The 16451-nt window shown below is 69.7% G+C and overlaps 8 protein-coding genes across 8 annotated transcripts; 3 read left to right on the top strand and 5 right to left on the bottom strand.

Moving 5' to 3' along the window:
* Positions 1-25: 25 nt before the first annotated feature.
* Positions 26-1873, bottom strand: MICPUCDRAFT_57087 (uncharacterized protein; the record flags this gene model as incomplete). The annotated part of the gene is made up of 1 exon (XM_003057621.1): positions 26-1873. One exon carries the CDS (start codon positions 1871-1873, stop codon positions 26-28), a length of 1848 nt encoding a protein of 615 aa, XP_003057667.1.
* Positions 1874-1950: 77 nt separating this feature from the next.
* Positions 1951-2607, bottom strand: MICPUCDRAFT_57086 (uncharacterized protein). Its single transcript, XM_003057620.1, has 2 exons — positions 2401-2607; positions 1951-2168 (listed from the first exon to the last, which is right to left on the bottom strand). The coding sequence occupies exons 1-2, from the start codon at positions 2500-2502 to the stop codon at positions 1965-1967; spliced, it is 306 nt and encodes a 101-aa protein (XP_003057666.1). The 5' UTR covers positions 2503-2607; the 3' UTR covers positions 1951-1964.
* Positions 2608-2777: 170 nt separating this feature from the next.
* On the top strand, positions 2778-3521 carry MICPUCDRAFT_57085 (uncharacterized protein; the record flags this gene model as incomplete). Its single annotated transcript, XM_003057981.1, has 1 exon — positions 2778-3521. The coding sequence occupies one exon, from the start codon at positions 2778-2780 to the stop codon at positions 3519-3521; it is 744 nt and encodes a 247-aa protein (XP_003058027.1).
* Positions 3522-3645: 124 nt separating this feature from the next.
* Positions 3646-4332, bottom strand: MICPUCDRAFT_57084 (uncharacterized protein; the record flags this gene model as incomplete). Its single annotated transcript, XM_003057619.1, has 1 exon — positions 3646-4332. The coding sequence occupies one exon, from the start codon at positions 4330-4332 to the stop codon at positions 3646-3648; it is 687 nt and encodes a 228-aa protein (XP_003057665.1).
* Positions 4333-4562: 230 nt separating this feature from the next.
* MICPUCDRAFT_57083 (uncharacterized protein) lies at positions 4563-7037 on the top strand (the record flags this gene model as incomplete). The annotated part of the gene is made up of 1 exon (XM_003057980.1): positions 4563-7037. The coding sequence occupies one exon, from the start codon at positions 4563-4565 to the stop codon at positions 7035-7037; it is 2475 nt and encodes an 824-aa protein (XP_003058026.1).
* A 185-nt stretch (positions 7038-7222) lies between these two features.
* Positions 7223-9540, bottom strand: MICPUCDRAFT_57082 (uncharacterized protein; the record flags this gene model as incomplete). Its single annotated transcript, XM_003057618.1, has 3 exons — positions 7223-8544; positions 8688-9079; positions 9398-9540. 3 exons carry the CDS (start codon positions 9538-9540, stop codon positions 7223-7225), a joined length of 1857 nt encoding a protein of 618 aa, XP_003057664.1.
* Positions 9541-10227: 687 nt separating this feature from the next.
* MICPUCDRAFT_6884 (uncharacterized protein) lies at positions 10228-10722 on the top strand (the record flags this gene model as incomplete). Its single annotated transcript, XM_003057979.1, has 1 exon — positions 10228-10722. A coding segment is annotated over one exon (495 nt), but the record flags the coding sequence as incomplete, so codon positions are not given.
* Positions 10723-10800: 78 nt separating this feature from the next.
* MICPUCDRAFT_16046 (uncharacterized protein) lies at positions 10801-14514 on the bottom strand (the record flags this gene model as incomplete). The annotated part of the gene is made up of 3 exons (XM_003057617.1): positions 10801-11323; positions 11417-11807; positions 12000-14514. The coding sequence occupies 3 exons, from the start codon at positions 14512-14514 to the stop codon at positions 10801-10803; spliced, it is 3429 nt and encodes a 1142-aa protein (XP_003057663.1).
* Positions 14515-16451: the final 1937 nt, after the last annotated feature.

Below are 16451 nucleotides of genomic sequence, written 5' to 3'. Positions count from 1 at the left end.
CGTCGCCGCGCTATTTTCTCCGGCGTCAGCGCTTATACTGCCCCGTCCCCCTGAGCCGCTGCGATAAGTACGAGTTCTCCTCGTGGAGCCGTCGCATCTCCGCCTGCTTCACGCGCTCCTTCTCCGCGGCGACCGCGCGTCTCGCGGCGAGCGTCTCAGGCCCCAACCCTTTCTCGTCCCTCCCGTGCGCGTTGCTCAGTCGAGCGCCGAAATCGAGATTTTCCTCGTGCAGCTTCGCCATCGCGGCGTTGTGCTCCGCCTCGTGTTGCTCCGCGATCGCTCTCCGCGCCGCGAGCGTCGCCTCGCTCAGCGCTTTCTCGTCCCTGCCGTGCTCGCTCGCTTCCGCGATGCGACGCTTCATCTCCGCGTTCTCCGCGCGCATCTTCGCGGCTTTCGCCTCCGCGTCTCGCAGACGCCGACGCTCGACGGCTTGACGCATGTGCTCCGTCTCCTCGCTCAGCGCTTTCGCGTCTCTGCCCTTGGACCCGGCTTCCGCGAGGCGCCGTTTCATCTCCTGGTTCTCTTCCATCATCCGCGCCGCGGCGAGGTGTTTCTCCATGAGACGGCGCTCCTCCACCGCGGCGCGCAACGCTTCCGTTTCCTCGCCGAGCGCCTTGGCGTCACGACCGGACGCGTTCGCGAGCTTCTGCCGCATCGCCGCGTTCTCTTCCGCGATCTTCGCCTGCGCGAGGGACTTTTCGATTTTGACGCGCTCCGCGACCGCGCGCCGCGCGGCGTTCGTCTCCTCCGAGAGCGACTTCACGTCTCGCCCGTGTTGCTGCGACAGACGCGCGCGGATCTGGCCGTTTTCGTGCTGCATGCGCAACTCCGCCGCCTCTTTCTGCGCGGCGCTTCGCTCCGCGACAGCCTGCCTCGCGGCGAGAATCTCCGGCGAGAGACCTTTCTCGTCCCTCCCGACCTGCGCCTGCAGGCGCCGACGGAACGTCGCGTTCTCCTCGGCCATCTTCTGTTCCTGGTAGCTCTTCCTCGCCGCGCTTCGCTCCGCGACGGCGCGTCGAGCGGCTTCCACCTCGGGCGTGAGCGCCTTCGCGTCCCTCCCGTGCGAGCCCGCCATCGCGATGCGCTGCGCCTTCTCCGCGTTCTCCACGGCGAGCCTGTGCGCCTCCGCCGCTTTCTCCGCGCGCGACCGCGCGGCGACGGCGCTCCGCGCTGCTTCCATCTCCGGCGTCAGCGACTTGGCGTCTCGCCCTCGAGAGTTCGCCATCGCGATGCGCTGCGCCTTCTCCGCGTTCTCCTCCGCGAGGCGCCGCGCCTCCGCTTCTTTTTGCGCGCGCGACCGCGCCGCGACCGCGGCTCTTCCCGCCTCCATCTCCGGCGTGAGCGCCTTCGCGTCCCGCCCGCGCGCCCTCGCCTCGGCGATCCTTCGCGCCTTCTCCGCGTTTTCCATCGCCAGACGATGCGCCTCCGCGTCCTTCATCGCCTGCGACCGCGCCGCGACCGCGGCTCTTCCCGCCTCCATCTCCGGCGTGAGCGCTTTCGCGTCCCGCCCGTGCGACCGCGCCATCTCGATCCGCCGGCGACGCTCCGCGTTCTCCTCCGCGAGACGCCTCGCTTCGGCGTTTTTCTTCGCGCGCGACTGCGCCGCCACCGCCGCCCTGCCGGCTTCCATCTCCGGCGTCAGCGCCTTCGCGTCCCGCCCGCGCGAGTTCGCCATCTCGATGCGTCGCCGACGCTCCATGTTCTCCTCCCCGAGGCGCCGCGCCTCGGCGTCTTTCTGCGCGCGCGACCGCGCCGCCACCGCGGCTCTCGCGGCGTTCGTCCGCGGCGAGAGCTGCTTGACGTCCTTGCCTTTGATCGGGGACACGGTGTACTTCCGCTTCGACGAGTGATCGAGCGCTTGGTTATAGAACATCTGCGCGCGCGCGAGGCGAGGGCGCGGCGGGGGGAGGGGGGGCGGGGGTAACGCGTCAGCGCGGGGCGGGCGGGCGGGCGGCGGGGATGATTCATTTTTGGATTCTTCTCCCGAGTTGGTCCAGTTGGCGCCGCGGGGAAAGAGAATGGGCTCTCCGCACCTTGAATTCTTCGAAGTCGATGACGCCGTCCTCGTCCCTGCCGAGCTCGTGCATGAGCTTCTTGACGAGATACCTGTCCGCGTCGTTCGCGACGCCGACGACGCGGAGTTCCTTCAGGAGTTCCTGGATCTCGTGCTGTTGGGAGGGACGAGAGCGGGAGGGCGTTAAATTGGCGGATAATGCGAAGAGACCATTTGGCCGCGAACGGCGGGTTCGGATTATTGAATTACGTCCGATTCGTCCGACGTGGACCCGTCCCTCACGGAGACGCTCGCCGCGCGCGTCGACCCAAACGCGGCGACGCCGGGTCGCGGGCGCGTGGGCACGCCGCTCGAGCCGTCGAAAGCGCGCCAGGACGCGCGCGTACCACGTCGATAGTGCCGGTGCCGTCCACGTCGTAGAGCCTGAATTTCGCATAAATCATCCGCTCGCGCTCCGACGCCTCGTCCATCATGCTCTGGATGTCCATGGCGACGGGCGGACGTCCGGCCGCGGTCGCGGAGACGCGCGCGCGCGCGCGGGCTCAAAAGAGGCGAGGTCGCGCGCTCGCGGCGTCCTCGGCCGTGCGCGTGAGGTCCTTCGCGCGCGCGACGGGACTCTGGTCGGGGAGGGTGCTTTGGTGACTTTTGCGGACAGGTGTCGCGGTCGCGGTCGGTCGGTCGGTTTGTGTCCCTTCGACTTTCTCTCGAGCCACGACGCTTTTCCTCGCGCGCGCCCACGCCGCCGCACGCTCAGATCCAAGCCATGCGGACGCGTTCGAGCTCCGGGTTCAACGGCATCCCCGAGAACGTCGCGGCCGTCGTGTTCTCGCACCTCGGGGACGACCCGCGAGACCGCGTCGCGCTCGCCCAGGTGAGCAAGGTGTGGAGGGACGCGGAAAAGTCTGACGCGTCGTTGCCTGGGGGCTCTCTGCGCGCGTTGTTCAAGCGCGGTGAACGGCTTTACAACTGTGGACCGCGTGCGCATGCGATCATCTGGTGGCGTTTGGGTGCTGATCGTGGAGACGTCGGCGCCATGTACGTGATAGCACATTGCTACCATGGCATGCAGTTTATCGGGGGCTTATCGAGCGACTACAACGGCGTGAAGCAAGACCACACGAAGGCTTTCGAGTTGTGGGAAAGAGCGTCAGAGCGTGGGCACGCCGACGCGACCCACTGCCTCGCTACGAGCTACGAGCTCGGCCTCGGCGTGAAGGTAAATGAAACGAAGGGTATGGAGCTGCACGTCAAGGCGGTGGAGCTGGGTTCAAAAGATGCCGCATACTATCTCGGGAACGTCTACCTCAGGAACGTCCGCCCACCCACCGGCGTGGCACTGAACAAAAAAGAGGCGCTGAAGTGGTTCCGCGTCGCGGTGGAGCTCGGCTGCAATAGGTCCGTATATTGGATGACCGGACTCGAGGCCGAGCTCGCGGCGACGCAGACGAACACGCAAAATTTCGAAAGTTTCGACGAGGACGAGAGCATGACCGAGAGCTTGAGCTAACGCGAGAACTACACGACCTGCTAGACTAACGATACGATCACCTACCTCCACGCCCCCGGGTTAGACGTCCCTTTTCTGTACTTTTGCTTCAGTCGTCGCGTCGTCCTTTGCGTCGAGCGACGCGTCACTTCTCCTTCTTCCGCTTCTTCTCTTTCTTCTCCTCCGCGTCCCCGCCCCGGTCGCGCTTCTCCTTCTTCTCTTTCTTCTCCTTCTTCTCCTTCTTCTCCTTCTTCTCTTTCTTCTCTCTCTTCTCTTTCTTCTCTCTCTTCTCCTCGACGGGCGCCTCCTTCTCCTCCTCCTCCGCCTCGCCGCCGCCGCCGCCGCCGCCCTTCCCCGCGCCGTCGTCCCCACCCTCGACCGGCAACGGCTTCCCGTCCAACCCCAACCCTTGCTTCGCGAGCGCGCCTCTCGCCTTACTCCTGTGCCTCTTCCCCGCGGCGTGCCCCAGCAACGTCTCCTGGGACGTGCACTTCACGCGGCAGCACGCGCAATCCCACGGCGGTTTCGTCGCGAGAAAGGACTCGCCGACGACGCCGCCGCCGTTCCCGCCGCCGCCCGCGCCGCCGCCGCCGCCGCCGCCGCTCGCCGCCGCGGAGGCGTGCATCAAGTGTTCCTGCCCGGGTTTCGTGATCGAGAGCGCGTACTTCTCGTGCTCGGTCACGCACGACGTGTGTTGCTGCACGCTCCATCTATCGAAGACTTGGAGGCAATCGACGCACGAGAATCGCGACGCGCTGCATCCCGACGCGTGGCCTTTGACCTTTGGCTTCTTCAGCGTGTCGCCGCAGTCCTCGCACTGGAACCACGGCATCGCTCGCGTATCGCGCGCGGGCGAAGTCGCGCGGCGGCGCGCGTGGAGAGTGCGCGCGCGTCGCGCCGCGAGTATCGGTTTTCACGATCACGTTTGGCGGCGCCGACGGACGGGAATTTTTCTCGGCACCACGCCACGCCGCGCCGCGGCGCTCCCGAGACCGCATTCTCCCGCGCGCGAGAGGAGCCTCGCCTCGCGCACGCCCGCGCGCGGCGCCGCGCCTCCGCGAGATGAGTCGCAAGGCTGCGGAGCGACGCAACGCATCCGCCGACGCGTTCGTGGAAGCGCGCGTCTGGGCCATCACGCGCGGGCGGCCCTACAAGCCGCGATTCAACGCCGAGCGCGCGGTCGTCGTCATCGTCGGCGGCGAAGGCGGCGGCGACGCGCGCGGCGGCGGCGCCGGCGGCGGCGACGACGACGCGCCCGCGATCGAGCTCGCGCCGGGGCGCACGACGCTGGGCGCGCCGCGCCCGCCGCGCCCGGCGGCGCCGTCGTCGCCGTTCGACGGCGTCGTCGCCGCGTCGCGATGCGCGACGGAGCTGTTCGCTCGCACCGCGACCGAGACGCTGTTCGTCCTCGACTACGCCCCACTCAAGCACGAGCTCGCGAACGAGCTGTCGTCCGCGCACCCGGGACGCGTCGCGAAGCCCATCAACCGCGTCCTGCAGAAGCTCAACGTGAGCGACGCGGTCGTCGCCGCGGACGGGATAGACGCGGCTGTGATGTTCAAGCTCGTCGCTGGCGCGACGGCTGGGGAGCGCGGCGGCGGCGGCGGCGGCGGCGGCGGCGGCGCCGTCGTCCGCTTGTGCGTCGCGCGGCATCCGCACAGGATCCCGAACGGCGCGGTCCGCGACGAGCTGTCCGCGACGGACGTGGACGTCGTGTGCGCGCGGGGGAAGGCGGAAGACGCGAGGAACGCGTTGGGGGGGGCGCTGCCGCGCGGGAACTTCGTCGAGGAGCGATTCATCCACGACGGAGATGGAGACGGCGGCGGCGGCGGCGGAAGCGGAAGCGGCGCCGCCGCGCCGTTGGCGACGCTCCTCGCGGACGCCGTGCGCGCGATTGAGCGCGAGGACGGCATCGAAGGCGCCCCGGACTGGCTCGCCGACGGCGCGCCGGTTTTCTACTCACGCGTCGCGTTCGAGCACGACCGCGCGTCGAAGCAGATTGAACAGAAGGCAGAGTCGGTCACGGAGGCGGCGGAGGCGGCGATATTGGCCGCGGCGGCGGAGGCGGCGAAGGCGGCGCGCGACGCCGTCGAGGCGCCCGCGTCGCCGGAGACGCCGACCGGCGAGCGGACGATCGCGACGACGCCGCCGTCGCCGGAGACGACGAGCGGACGACGGGACGACGACGACGACGGCGACGACGACGACGACGACGACGACGAGCCGCCTCCGGTGATTTACGTCGCGAAGAGACCGTTCCACCCCGGGCGGTTCGCCGCGTGTCTTCGCGCGCACTTCGAGCTAGAGACCGCCGCCGACGCTTGCGGCGGCGTTGGGAAGAAGGGGATCGACGCGAGCGCGTTGGTCGAGTCCGCGGCGGCGGCGGCGGCGGCGGCGCGAGCGGCGGAGTCGGTCTCGTCGCGGTGGCGAATCGACGACGCGAGCGCGGCGACGACCGCCGCCGTCGCGGTCGCGACGAGCGCGACGGCGGCCGCGGCCGCCGCTTCCGCCGCCGCCGTCGCCGCCGCGGAGATTCTCTCGCGGCTCCTCCTCGCGTCCGGAGAAGGCCCGTCAACGTCGTCGCCGTCGCCGTCGCCGTCGACGTCCGAACCGACCGTCCCCGCCGGCCCTTTCCGCGGCGTGAAGACCTCCGCGGGCGCGGTTTGGCTCTCGAACCGCCCGTTCGTTCGCGGCACGTGGTCCACGCCGGACGCGGCGTCGCCCGGGCGCGTGCTCGTGACGTGCGTCGGCGACTGGGACGCGCCGTCGTCGTCGGCGCCCGGCGGCGGGGCGAAGACGACGACGACGACGACGACGGCCGCCGCCGCCGCCGCGCCGGACGGGGGCTTCTCCGCGGCGTACCCGGGGGACCGGCGGCAGGAGATCGTCTTCGAGGGCGATCGCGAGATGAACCCGGACGCGATCCGCGCGGCGCTGGACGCGTGCGTGCTCACCCCAGAGGAGGAGTCGGCGTCGGCGTCGGCGTCCGCGTCGGCGTCGGCGACCGGCGGCGGGCTGTGCTTCGCGCCGTGGCCGGAACAGACGGAGCACCTGGCGTCGTTGGGCGTGGTCGTCAGAGGCGTCCGCGGGTCCGCGGCGATGGCGACCGCGGCGATGGCGCGGCACGGCTGGGGCGGGCTCGGGCCTTCGGTCGTCGCGAAAGACGCGGCGGTTGAAGCGGCGGAGGGTCGAAGCGCGAATGAAACGCCCGCGGCGACGACGTTGAGACCGAAGCCGTTTGGGACGTCGAACCTGGGCTTCGGCGGGAAAGTCGGGATCGTCCGCCCGGACGCATTCGTCGCGCCGCCGCGAGGGGTCGACGTGAAGCAGTTCCCCGAGGGTACCGGGCACTACTGGCCGAAGATGCCGTGCTTAGAGTGCGGCTCGCCGTGGTGGCTCGGCGACGACTGGGACGCCGAGTGCGCGAACTGCGGCGAAGGCGCGGAGTCGTACGACAACTCGCAAAATCCGCACAAGGAGTACAAGCGCCGGTTCGAACGGTTCCGGAAGCTCGTCGACGAGCTCAAGAGGGCGTAGTCGTAGCATCGTAGTAGACACAGTGCGTGCGTCGTGTGACCGTCGTTCGTTCGTCCGAATCGAATCTCGCTCGCGTTTCGTTACAAGTACATCGTCCCTAGCGTCGTTTACGCGTCCCTAGTCCTATGGACTCGTCTAAGTTTTGAAGGAAAGTAGTTTCTAAAAACCCTCCCGTCCGGATCGGCTCAGTTCGCCGCCGTCGGGTACCCCTGCACGACGTTCCTCCCTCCGTTGAGGTACACCGCCGCGGGCACGACGTGGGGCTGGATCGTCTTCGCGAGCTCCTCCCCGGTGCCGTGAAACATCGCCGCGTACAGCGCGCGTTGTCTCAACTCCCGCGCCTTTCGCGGGTCGTACGTCGCCGCGAGCGGGGCCACGAGCGCGAACCCGTTCGCGCTCGCCGTCGCGCGCTGCGGCGTCGCGTGCATCGCCGCCGCCGCGGACGCGACCGCGATCGCAGCCTTCGTCGCGCGCTTCTTCGCGGAGCCGCCCGGGGACCCGCCGCCGACGCCGCCGCCGCCGCCATCCCCGCCGCCGGCGCTCATCGTCGGCGACGCCGCGCTCCCGCGCTTCCGCTTCCCGAAGATGGAGTGCAAAATTTTATTCTTCGCCTGCCGGTCCGCGACTTCGAGCGCCGCCGCCACCGCGGGGTGGACCGCGCCGCCGGTTCGATCCCCGCCGTTTCCGCCGCCGCCCTGCCCCCCCGGCGGCGCTCGAAGTCCTCCGTACGCGTACACGCCCTCCGCGCCGCCCGCGACGCCCACGTTTGCGTCCCATCCGGGGTGCGTCGGCGCCGCGAGCTGCGCGATCATCTGCGCGACGTGCGTCGCCTCTCTTCGCAACGCGTCGAGGAGCTCCTCCTCGTCGACGGCGGGCGGGAACGACGCCGTCAGCCGCGACCGCCCGCCGGGCGTCGACATCGACGTTTCCCTCGCCGCGTTCGCCACCGTGACGCGCGCGTTGACGACGTCGATCTGGTAGCGGTACTGCTGATGCACTTCCCGCAGGCGCGTCAGCGTCTGCGCGCGCCGCGACGGGTCCATCCCGCCGAGCGCGAACGGGTACGCGGGCGCGGGCGGCGCGAGCGACGGCGACGGATCCACCATCCCGGGCGGCGGCATCCCCATCCCCATCCCCATTCCCATTCCCATCCCCATCCCCATCGAGATGCCGGCGTGCATCGCAGCGGCGGCGACGTGCGGCGGCGGCGCGGCGACGCCGCCCGCCGCGGCGGCCTGTGCGGCGGCGCGCGCCGCCGTCGCCGCCGCCGCGGCGCGCTGCGCGCGTTTCGTCAGCTTGCCGCTCTTCGTGAACGCGACGGACGCGTCTACGATGGCGCCATCCGCGCCGACGCCCGTGGGCGCGCCCGCGCGCGCCTTCTTCGCAACCAGGTCGTTGACGTTCATCGACGTCCGTCGCGAAGAATTCTTCGCTTTCTTCCCCGGCGACGCCGCCGCCCCGACCCCGCTCGCCGCCGCCGCGGAAGCGTCGCCGCCCCGTTCGCGTCCTGCGTGGGTGAAGCGATCGGTCAGTCGAACGTCTCACCGGTCAAACGTTGAAAGGGAAGCGCGGGTGAAGAGTGACGACGGGAAAAGTCCTTAAGGAACGGCGTTCACCACGCGAACGGGGTCGTATGGGAAGCAGTCTCACCTTCCCCAGAAACCGCCGCGAACACCCCGCCGAGCGCGGCGGCGACGCCGCTCGTCCCCAACGCCTCCCTCGCGACGACGCACGCGTCCCTCCTGTGCGCCGCCAACGCCTCCGCGAGCAGCACGCGGCCGCATCCCTGGCACGCGGCGAGACCCGTCCCCAACGGACGGTGGATCCCCTCGTCGACGTCGAGTCGACGCGACGCGCTCGCGGCGGCGCGTTCGCGGGCGTCGTCGCCGGCGGCGTCTCGGAAGGTCTCCTCCGACGCCGCGGACGTGCGCTCGAGCTCCGCGCGCGCCTCGTCGGAGGTCTGCCACGGATCGCGGAGCGCGGCGACGAGGTGCGTCCACGTGTCTTGGAACTCGAAGTGTTCCGGCTCCACGTTCGGGGTCCTGCGAGAGGGGTTGTTGGGGCGGGCGAGGCGGCGGGCGGCGGTCGGGACGTTAGTTTCGCGTCGGTTGGTTTCGAAGCCGCGACGGGCTGGGAGGCTCCGAGTAGGGCGAATCTAGGGATGCGGGCGACGAGGGCGCCCTCGCGGGTCGTTCGAGCGCGCGAGGCGGCGCGCGCGGACGCGAGAGATCCTGGCACGAGAACGCAGCGTGATCGTGCGTTTCATAACCCGCGCGGGCGGCGGTCGACGCCGCGGGCGGAGCGGAGGAAATCGCGCGCGCGCGTCCGCGTCGCCTCGTCCTGATATGTCGCGCGCGCACCTGTCGTAGTCGTCCGCCTCGAAGATGGGCGCGACGTCGTTCGCGAGCGTCTCCGCTCGGCACGATCGCAGCGTCTCCGGCAGCGTCGCGATCAGCGTCGTGAGCTCCGCCCTGAGCGCGTGGATCGCCCCCGCGGCGGCCATCGCTCGCGGCGGGTGGAGTCGCCCGCGCGCGCGGACGAACTGGAGAGCGGCGAGATTTCGCGGCCGTCGAGAAACTGGCACCAGCCTGGCTCTCCTGACAGGTCTCGGGTCCGCCGCTATCCGCGCCGTCGTCACTGCGTCGCGCGCCTCCGGTCGTCCGCGCACGCACGCGCGATGTCGTGCATCGCCGCGCACGTTCCGTCGATCGCTACGACGCGTCGCGCGGCCGTCGCCGGCGCGAACGCGCGCGGCGCGGTCGCGTGCGCGCGACCTTCCGCGCGCGTCGCGGCGGCGGCAGATTCGTCGTCGTCGGCGTCGACGTCGACGTCCGCGTCGACGTCGGCGCCCGTCGCGTCGCCGAGCGCGTCCGCGCGCGTCGCCGGCGTCGCCGTCGCCGCGGCCGCCGCGCTCGCGATGACGCTCTCCCCGACGCGCGCGGCGATGGCCGCCGCGGAGGACGCCGCGGGCGCGTTCGCGGCGGACGGCGAGACCGCCGCTGTCGTCGTCTCCGAGTCTTCTCCTCCCGAGTCCGCGTCCGCGTCCGCGTCGTCGTCCTCGTCCGCGGAGGAGGACGAGCCCGAGATCGTGGAGATTTCGTACGAGGACGTCGCCGTCGGCGCCGCCCCGGACATCGCCGCCGCGAAGGCGAAGATCCAGGACCGCGAAGAGAAGGGCCTGACCGAGTTGGAACAGAAGGCGATCGATAACAACCTGAAGATCAAGCAGTACAACAACGCGCCGGTGGACTTCCCGACGTTCGTGCGCGAGGGGTACGACGTCCGCGTCATCACGCCTCCGGGGTTCGTGACACAAGAGGACGGCTTAGTGTACAAGGACTTTCAGCTCGGCACCGGTGAGCTGCCGAAGGATGGGCAGGAGGTGACGTTCGATTACATCGCCTACAACGAAAACGGCGGGACGATCGACTCGACCTATCGAAAAAACGCGCCGGCGAGCACGCGCCTCGGGATCAACGGCATGATTCCCGGGTTCGAGGAGGGGTTGAAAGGGATGCGCGAGGGTGGGAAGCGAAGGGTCGTGGTTCCCCCGGAGTTGGGGCCCCCGGTCGGGCCCGCGACGTTCTTCAGCAGCAAGCAGTGGGAGGTGTTCGACATCGAGCTGATTAAGATAAAAAACTGCGAACGCGTGCAAACCGGATTTATGGTGAGCAGCGTCGTGTGCAAGTGAGACGAGTCAGCGACTCCTTTAAGGTTATCAACACGATCAAAACAATTAAACGATTCGCGCAGTTCAAGTCAGTCAGCGCTTCTTCAGCCCGAGTGCGCGCTTGAACCCCCAGCCTCGCTTCTTCTCCGCGCCCGCGCCGGCGCCCGCGGCGTCGCCCGCGCCCGCCGCGCGTTTTCCCGTCTGCTTTCGAGCCACCTCCCACGGCACGAACTCGAACCCGGCGTTCTCGTCGTTCGGCGCCGGACCCGCGCGCGGCGCGTTGGCGCCGGTGTTGACGTCACCGTCGCCGTGGCCGTGCGCGTCGTCCCCAAAGTCGTCGAACCGCTCGAGCTTCTTCAGCATCGCCCGGGTCTCCTTGAGGCGGTCCTTGAAATCTTTTTTCCAATTCTCGAACCGCGCGCCGAGAGACTTGAGCTCGAAATCCGGATCGAGGTCCGCGTCCGAGACGCCTTCTTTGACTTCGACGATGAAGTCCGCGTCGTCCTCGAACACGCGCGTGCGCGTGTCGAACTCTTTCTGTAACACCCCGACGTGCTCCGCGCCCGCCTTCGCGACGGGGTCGGCGCGACGACGCGTCGCGGCGGCGTTTCCGCCGCTCCCGCCGCTCCCGCCGCTCCCGCCGCTCCCGCTCCCGCTCCCGCCGCCGCCGCCGCCGCCGTCTTCGAATCGCGGCGGCGTCCCGGGCGACGGCGCGGCGTCTCCGCGCGCGGCCGCCGCGGCGACCGCCGCCGTGAGCAGCGGCGACGGCGGCTCGCCGCCGTCCAACGCGCCGCGGACGGCGCACAGCGCGGACTGCAGCGCGGCCATCTCCTCGCTCCACTCGCTCTCCGCGGCGAACAGACGGTCGCGGTACTCGCCCGCGACGCGCGTCTGCGCGCGCAGCTCGCTCTTCAGGCGCTCGTTCTCTTCGAGCAACGATCGCTCGTTCGCCTTCGAGGTCGCGGTCGCGGCCGCGGCCGCGGCCTCGACCGCGGCGCGGACGTCTTCCTCGGTCGCGAGCCCGGCGACGCGCGCTTCGGCTTCGAGCCGCGCGGTCTCCGCGTCCGCCGCGGCTTTCGCCGCGGCGACGCGCGCGCGTTCTTCCTCCGCCGCCGCGCGCCGCGCCTCCGCCTCCGCGGCGGCGGCTTCTTTCTTCTCCCTGATCGCCTCCGCCTCCGCTCGCGCGGCGGCGGCAGCCTCCGCGGCGGCCGCCGCCGCGGCCTCGCGCTCCGCGATCGCCATGGACGCCCTCGCGGCGTCGAGCGCGCGCCATTTCGCGCGAAGCGTCCAACGCCGGACAGCCATCTGCACCGTCACGATCGCGGCGCGTTCAGCCGCGCACGCGCGTCGCGCCGCGCGCCCTCGCGTCATCGCCTGTATGACCATCGCGGCGCGGTGCTCGCGTAACGCTCGAGCGTAACGCACGCGCGCGGCGTTCCCTCGCGCGCGCGCTTGCGTTCGCGTGATGGACGCTTTCGCGTGAAGAAACGCTGCGCGCGCGACGCAGCCGCGACGCGCGCTCTGCATGATCACGACGGACGACAGCTTCCGCGCGCGTTGGTCCTCCATCATTCCAATCTGCCCCGCGCGCAGGAACAGCTTCGTCTTACCGAACTGGTACGACGCATCCTTCACGTCAAAGTGTTGGAGAATCGCGTGGCAGAAAGGCACGATGTCGGTCGCGGCGTCGCCAAACGGCGCCCTCGCCGCGCTCGGGAGGAGAAACCCAAACCGTTCCGCGAAGTCGCGCTGCGCGTACCGCGTCGGGTAGCCTTGCCGCGCGATGCGAACAACGTCTAAGACGCCGCAGCACCGCAGCTGATTCAGCACGAGCGCGTCGTCGAATCGCGACGGCGCGAGCGCGCTGTTCGGCTTCACGCACCGGATGAAGTGCGGCGCGCACGCGTCGAGTTTCGCGACGAGCGCGGAGAGCTGCGTCTTGAACCGAGCGCCGACGGATTCTTTCCCCGCGCCGCCTTTCGCCCTCGCCGCGCGTAACCCCCCCGCGCGGTCCGTTTCCGCCGCCTTCGCGCTCGTCATCAGCTCCGCGAGCGTGCACACGAAATCCTCGCTCGATGCCATCAGCGCGGACATCAGGTCCGGGTGAATCGCGTCGCGGTTTTTATCGAGGAACCCGTCCACGTCGTAGGACACTTCGCCGGCGTAGTGCGACACCTTGAACACGCGCTCGTTCCTCTTGTCTCTCGCGTACTTCGCGTCGGAGCTCAGCTCCGTGGCCATCTTTTGCGCGAACGTGTCGTCCGTCGCTTTCGGGAACGCGCACTGCTCGTCCAGGAGGCTCAAGATGCCCATCGGTCGGCGCTCGATGACGTCGACGCACGCCTGATTGTCCTCAAAGTCAACCTTCGTCCAGTCGATGCCCTCGCGCTCGTACTCCTCCTGCTCGAGCTTAAACATGTGCTTGTTGAACTGCTGCTGCAAGCGCTCGTTCGCGTAGTTGATGCACAGCTGCTCGAACGAGTTCTTCTGGAAGTACTCGAAGCCGTAGATGTCGAGAATGGACACGCTCGTCGCCGCCGCGCGCCCGCCGCCTCTATCGCCGCCGCTCGAACCCAACGCCTCGTTGACGCTCGCGACGATGGAATCAAACAGCGCGGCGAAGATCGCCTTCGCGAGCGCGTCGCGCCCTTCGCACGCGCTCGCGGCGTTCAAGACGCTCACGATGCTCTCCCCGCCGGCGTGGATCTTGCGCGTCGTCAGCGCGCGCTCGAGAAGGTTCGCGTCGACGCCCAAGAGCTTCGCCGCCGTCGCGAGCGCGGGCGCGCCCGCGGCGGTCACCGCGGCGGCGGCGGCGCCGTCCGCGCGGGTCGCGTCCTCGTCGAAGTGGACGTTCCCGAGCCACAGGACCGCGGCGACGGTCTTGAAGATCTCAGAGATCTCGTCCTCGCTCGCACCAACCTCCGCGAGCGCTCTCTTCGTCTCGAGGTACGCCTTCGCGTCGTCCACGCCAGCGACGGCGACGACGGATGAGCTCGAGAGGTAAGAAAAAAACCCGGGCGCCTCCGGGACCCCCCACGCCTCGCGCTCCGCCGCGCTCGCGCCCGCGCAGAGCTGATAAAACACGTGGTACCCGCGCTCGCCCTCAGCCTGGTGCGTCACCCTCGACTTCTCGAGCAGGTATGTCCGCACGCTCGCGCCTTTAATCTTCCCGGCGCCGTCGAACGCGATGTCGATCAGCTTCCCGAAACGCGACGAGTTGTCGTTCCTCAGCGTCTTCGCGTTCCCGAACGCCTCCAAGATTGGGTTCGTCTGTAACACCCTCCGCTCGATCCCGCCGCCGTCGCCTCCCCCGACGCTCGCGAGGTACCTCATCGCGATCTTCGTCGTCTCCGTCTTCCCCGCGCCGGACTCGCCGCTGACGACGACGGCTTGGTTTTTTTTCGACGCCATCATGTCGCGATACGCCGCCGCCGCCGTCGCGTACACGTGCGGCGGCGTCGCCGCCGCGCCGCTCGCGCCGCTCGCGCCGTGTCCGTGCGCTCGCATGACGTCCGGGCCGTATAACGTCCCGTGCAGCCTTTTGAACGGGTTCACCGCGATGAGCACCGGACCCGCTCGCGTGTACACGTCGTCGGACGCGTACCGGAGACGCAAGTCGTGAAGAATCGACGGCTCGTTCAGGTACGACAGCTTCGTGAGGTCGTCCGCGGCTTCGAGGATGGGAGGGTTCGCGGGGAAGAGATCGCGCGCGGGGACGACGAGGGTGGACCCGCTGGACGTCTTGACCGTCGTTCGGCGCTTCGTCGGCGTCGACGCGAGCGTCGTCACGGTCGCTTCTTCGTACATCGTCGTCGCGGTCGAGGACGAGGATGAGGTCGAGGAGGAGGTCGACGCGTCTGTCGTCGCGACCCAGACCTTGGAGTTGCGGCCGAGGCCTTCCATGGCGTCGTCGCCGTACGCGCCTCCGGAAGCCTGCGCGGTCGAGGGTGGGTGGGGAACGAATCGATAGAGGGACGAGAGCGCGGTGAGCGATGCGCGCGACGGGCGCGATGGATGGGATGGCGTCGCGCCGCGCCGCGTCCGTGTCCGTCGTCGTCTCGTCGCGTCGTCGTTTCGTGCGAACGAGATCGAACGACGCCGGGGGAGGGGGACGTGGTGGACGCGCGCGGGGGACGCGCCATGACAGCGCGGGCGACGGCGGGCGTTCCAAACGCTTCGTGATACGCTCTCCGCGCGCGTGCTCTGCGGTGGGGACGGCGGTATCGACGACGTCAGCGACGGGGGAGGGCGTCGAGCGCGCGACGGGGGAAACAAGCGTTTCGTCGAAACGAACGAGCGAACGGCGCGGACGCGAAAGCGATGCGCGAGACGGGACGGGACGCGCGCGGACGCGTCGACGCGGGGGCCGCGCCCGCCCGCCGCGCGTATCGCGACGCACCGTGAAGGTCAAACGTCCGCGGCGAGATCGCCGAAGCGCGCGCGCGCGTCGTCGCGTGAGTGCGCGCCGGTCTTCTGATGATGAGACTCGACGACGGAGACTCTCAGGGCCGTTCCATACAAAAACAGTCCTCCGGTCAGTCGAAAGGGGACGCGATCAAATGTTGAAACCGAGCGATGGGTGAAAAACTTTTGTATAGAACGCACCTCAAGCATGTGCGGTCGGTCGAACTCTCACCGCAACGAGCTCGGCGAAGAGCGCTTCGTGACCAGAGAGATCTCGCGCGCGTCGGGCGTCGCGATGGGCCTCCTCGGGCTGGACTACGGCTCCGGGAGCGATGACTCGGACGACGACGCGAACGACGGGACGCGCGAGCGGATAGTCCTCGCGGAACCCGAGCCGACGGCGGCGACGGCGGCGGTGGCGGATGAGGAGGAGGAGGAGGAGGAGGAGGAGGAGGAGGCGCCCCTGGATTTTTCGTCCATCCTGCCGCCGCCGCGACTCGCGGAGTCCTCGCGCGGCGTCATCGCGGGCCTGCCGAACCCGACCGCGAAGAAGACGGGAAAGAAGAAGAAAGTCATCGCGTTCAAGCCGCCGGTGAAGACCTCCGCGCTGACCTCCGGCGCGGACTCGGACTCGGAAGAGGAAGCGAAGCGCGCGGAGAAACGACGGAAGACGCGCGCCGCGGGGCGAGGGGGCGGAGGCATCGCGTCGTTCCTTCCCAAGCCGAAGAACATGGACGTCCTCGGCGGCGGCGGCGGCGGCCTCGGCGGCGGCCTCGGCGGCGGCGGCGGCACCGCGCTCGACCTCGGCGGCGGGGACGGGCGCGGGGGGGGCGGGATCGAAGCCGCCGCCGCCGCCGCAGAGGAGGAGGCGCCGGCGATTCACCCGTCTCAGCTCTACGCCGTGGACGAGAGCGGGCGGTACCTCCACGCGTCGCATCACGCCGCGGCGTACGCCAGCGGCGTCGCGGGGCCCGCCCGCGGCGGAATCGAGGAGCGCGCGAGGGCGATCGGCGGGATGGGCGCGGGCGGCGCGGGCGGGTTCTCCGTCGACGCCGCGCTCGACGACGCGCTCGAGATCGAACGGCGACGCGCGGAGGCGTCCGGCCGCGGCGGTCCCGGCGTGACGGTGAAAACCGTGGACTTGGACACGGTGCGGTCAAACTCGCGGCATCTCCTGGACGATAAGACGAGCGCGACGGGGCTCGCGTTCGACGACGCGTACAGAGAGAAGCTTCAGAAGGAGGCGGGCGCGAAGCCGTCGTTCGTGCACAAGTCGAAGAATCAGATCGGGTCGCTGCTGTACAACGCGAAGCAGAACGAGGGGGATCCTCAGAGTCGAC

This window comes from Micromonas pusilla (assembly GCF_000151265.4).
Source record: "Micromonas pusilla CCMP1545 genomic scaffold MICPUCscaffold_4, whole genome shotgun sequence".
Taxonomy (NCBI): domain Eukaryota; kingdom Viridiplantae; phylum Chlorophyta; class Mamiellophyceae; order Mamiellales; family Mamiellaceae; genus Micromonas; species Micromonas pusilla.
This window is presented reverse-complemented; position numbering and strand designations above follow the sequence as displayed.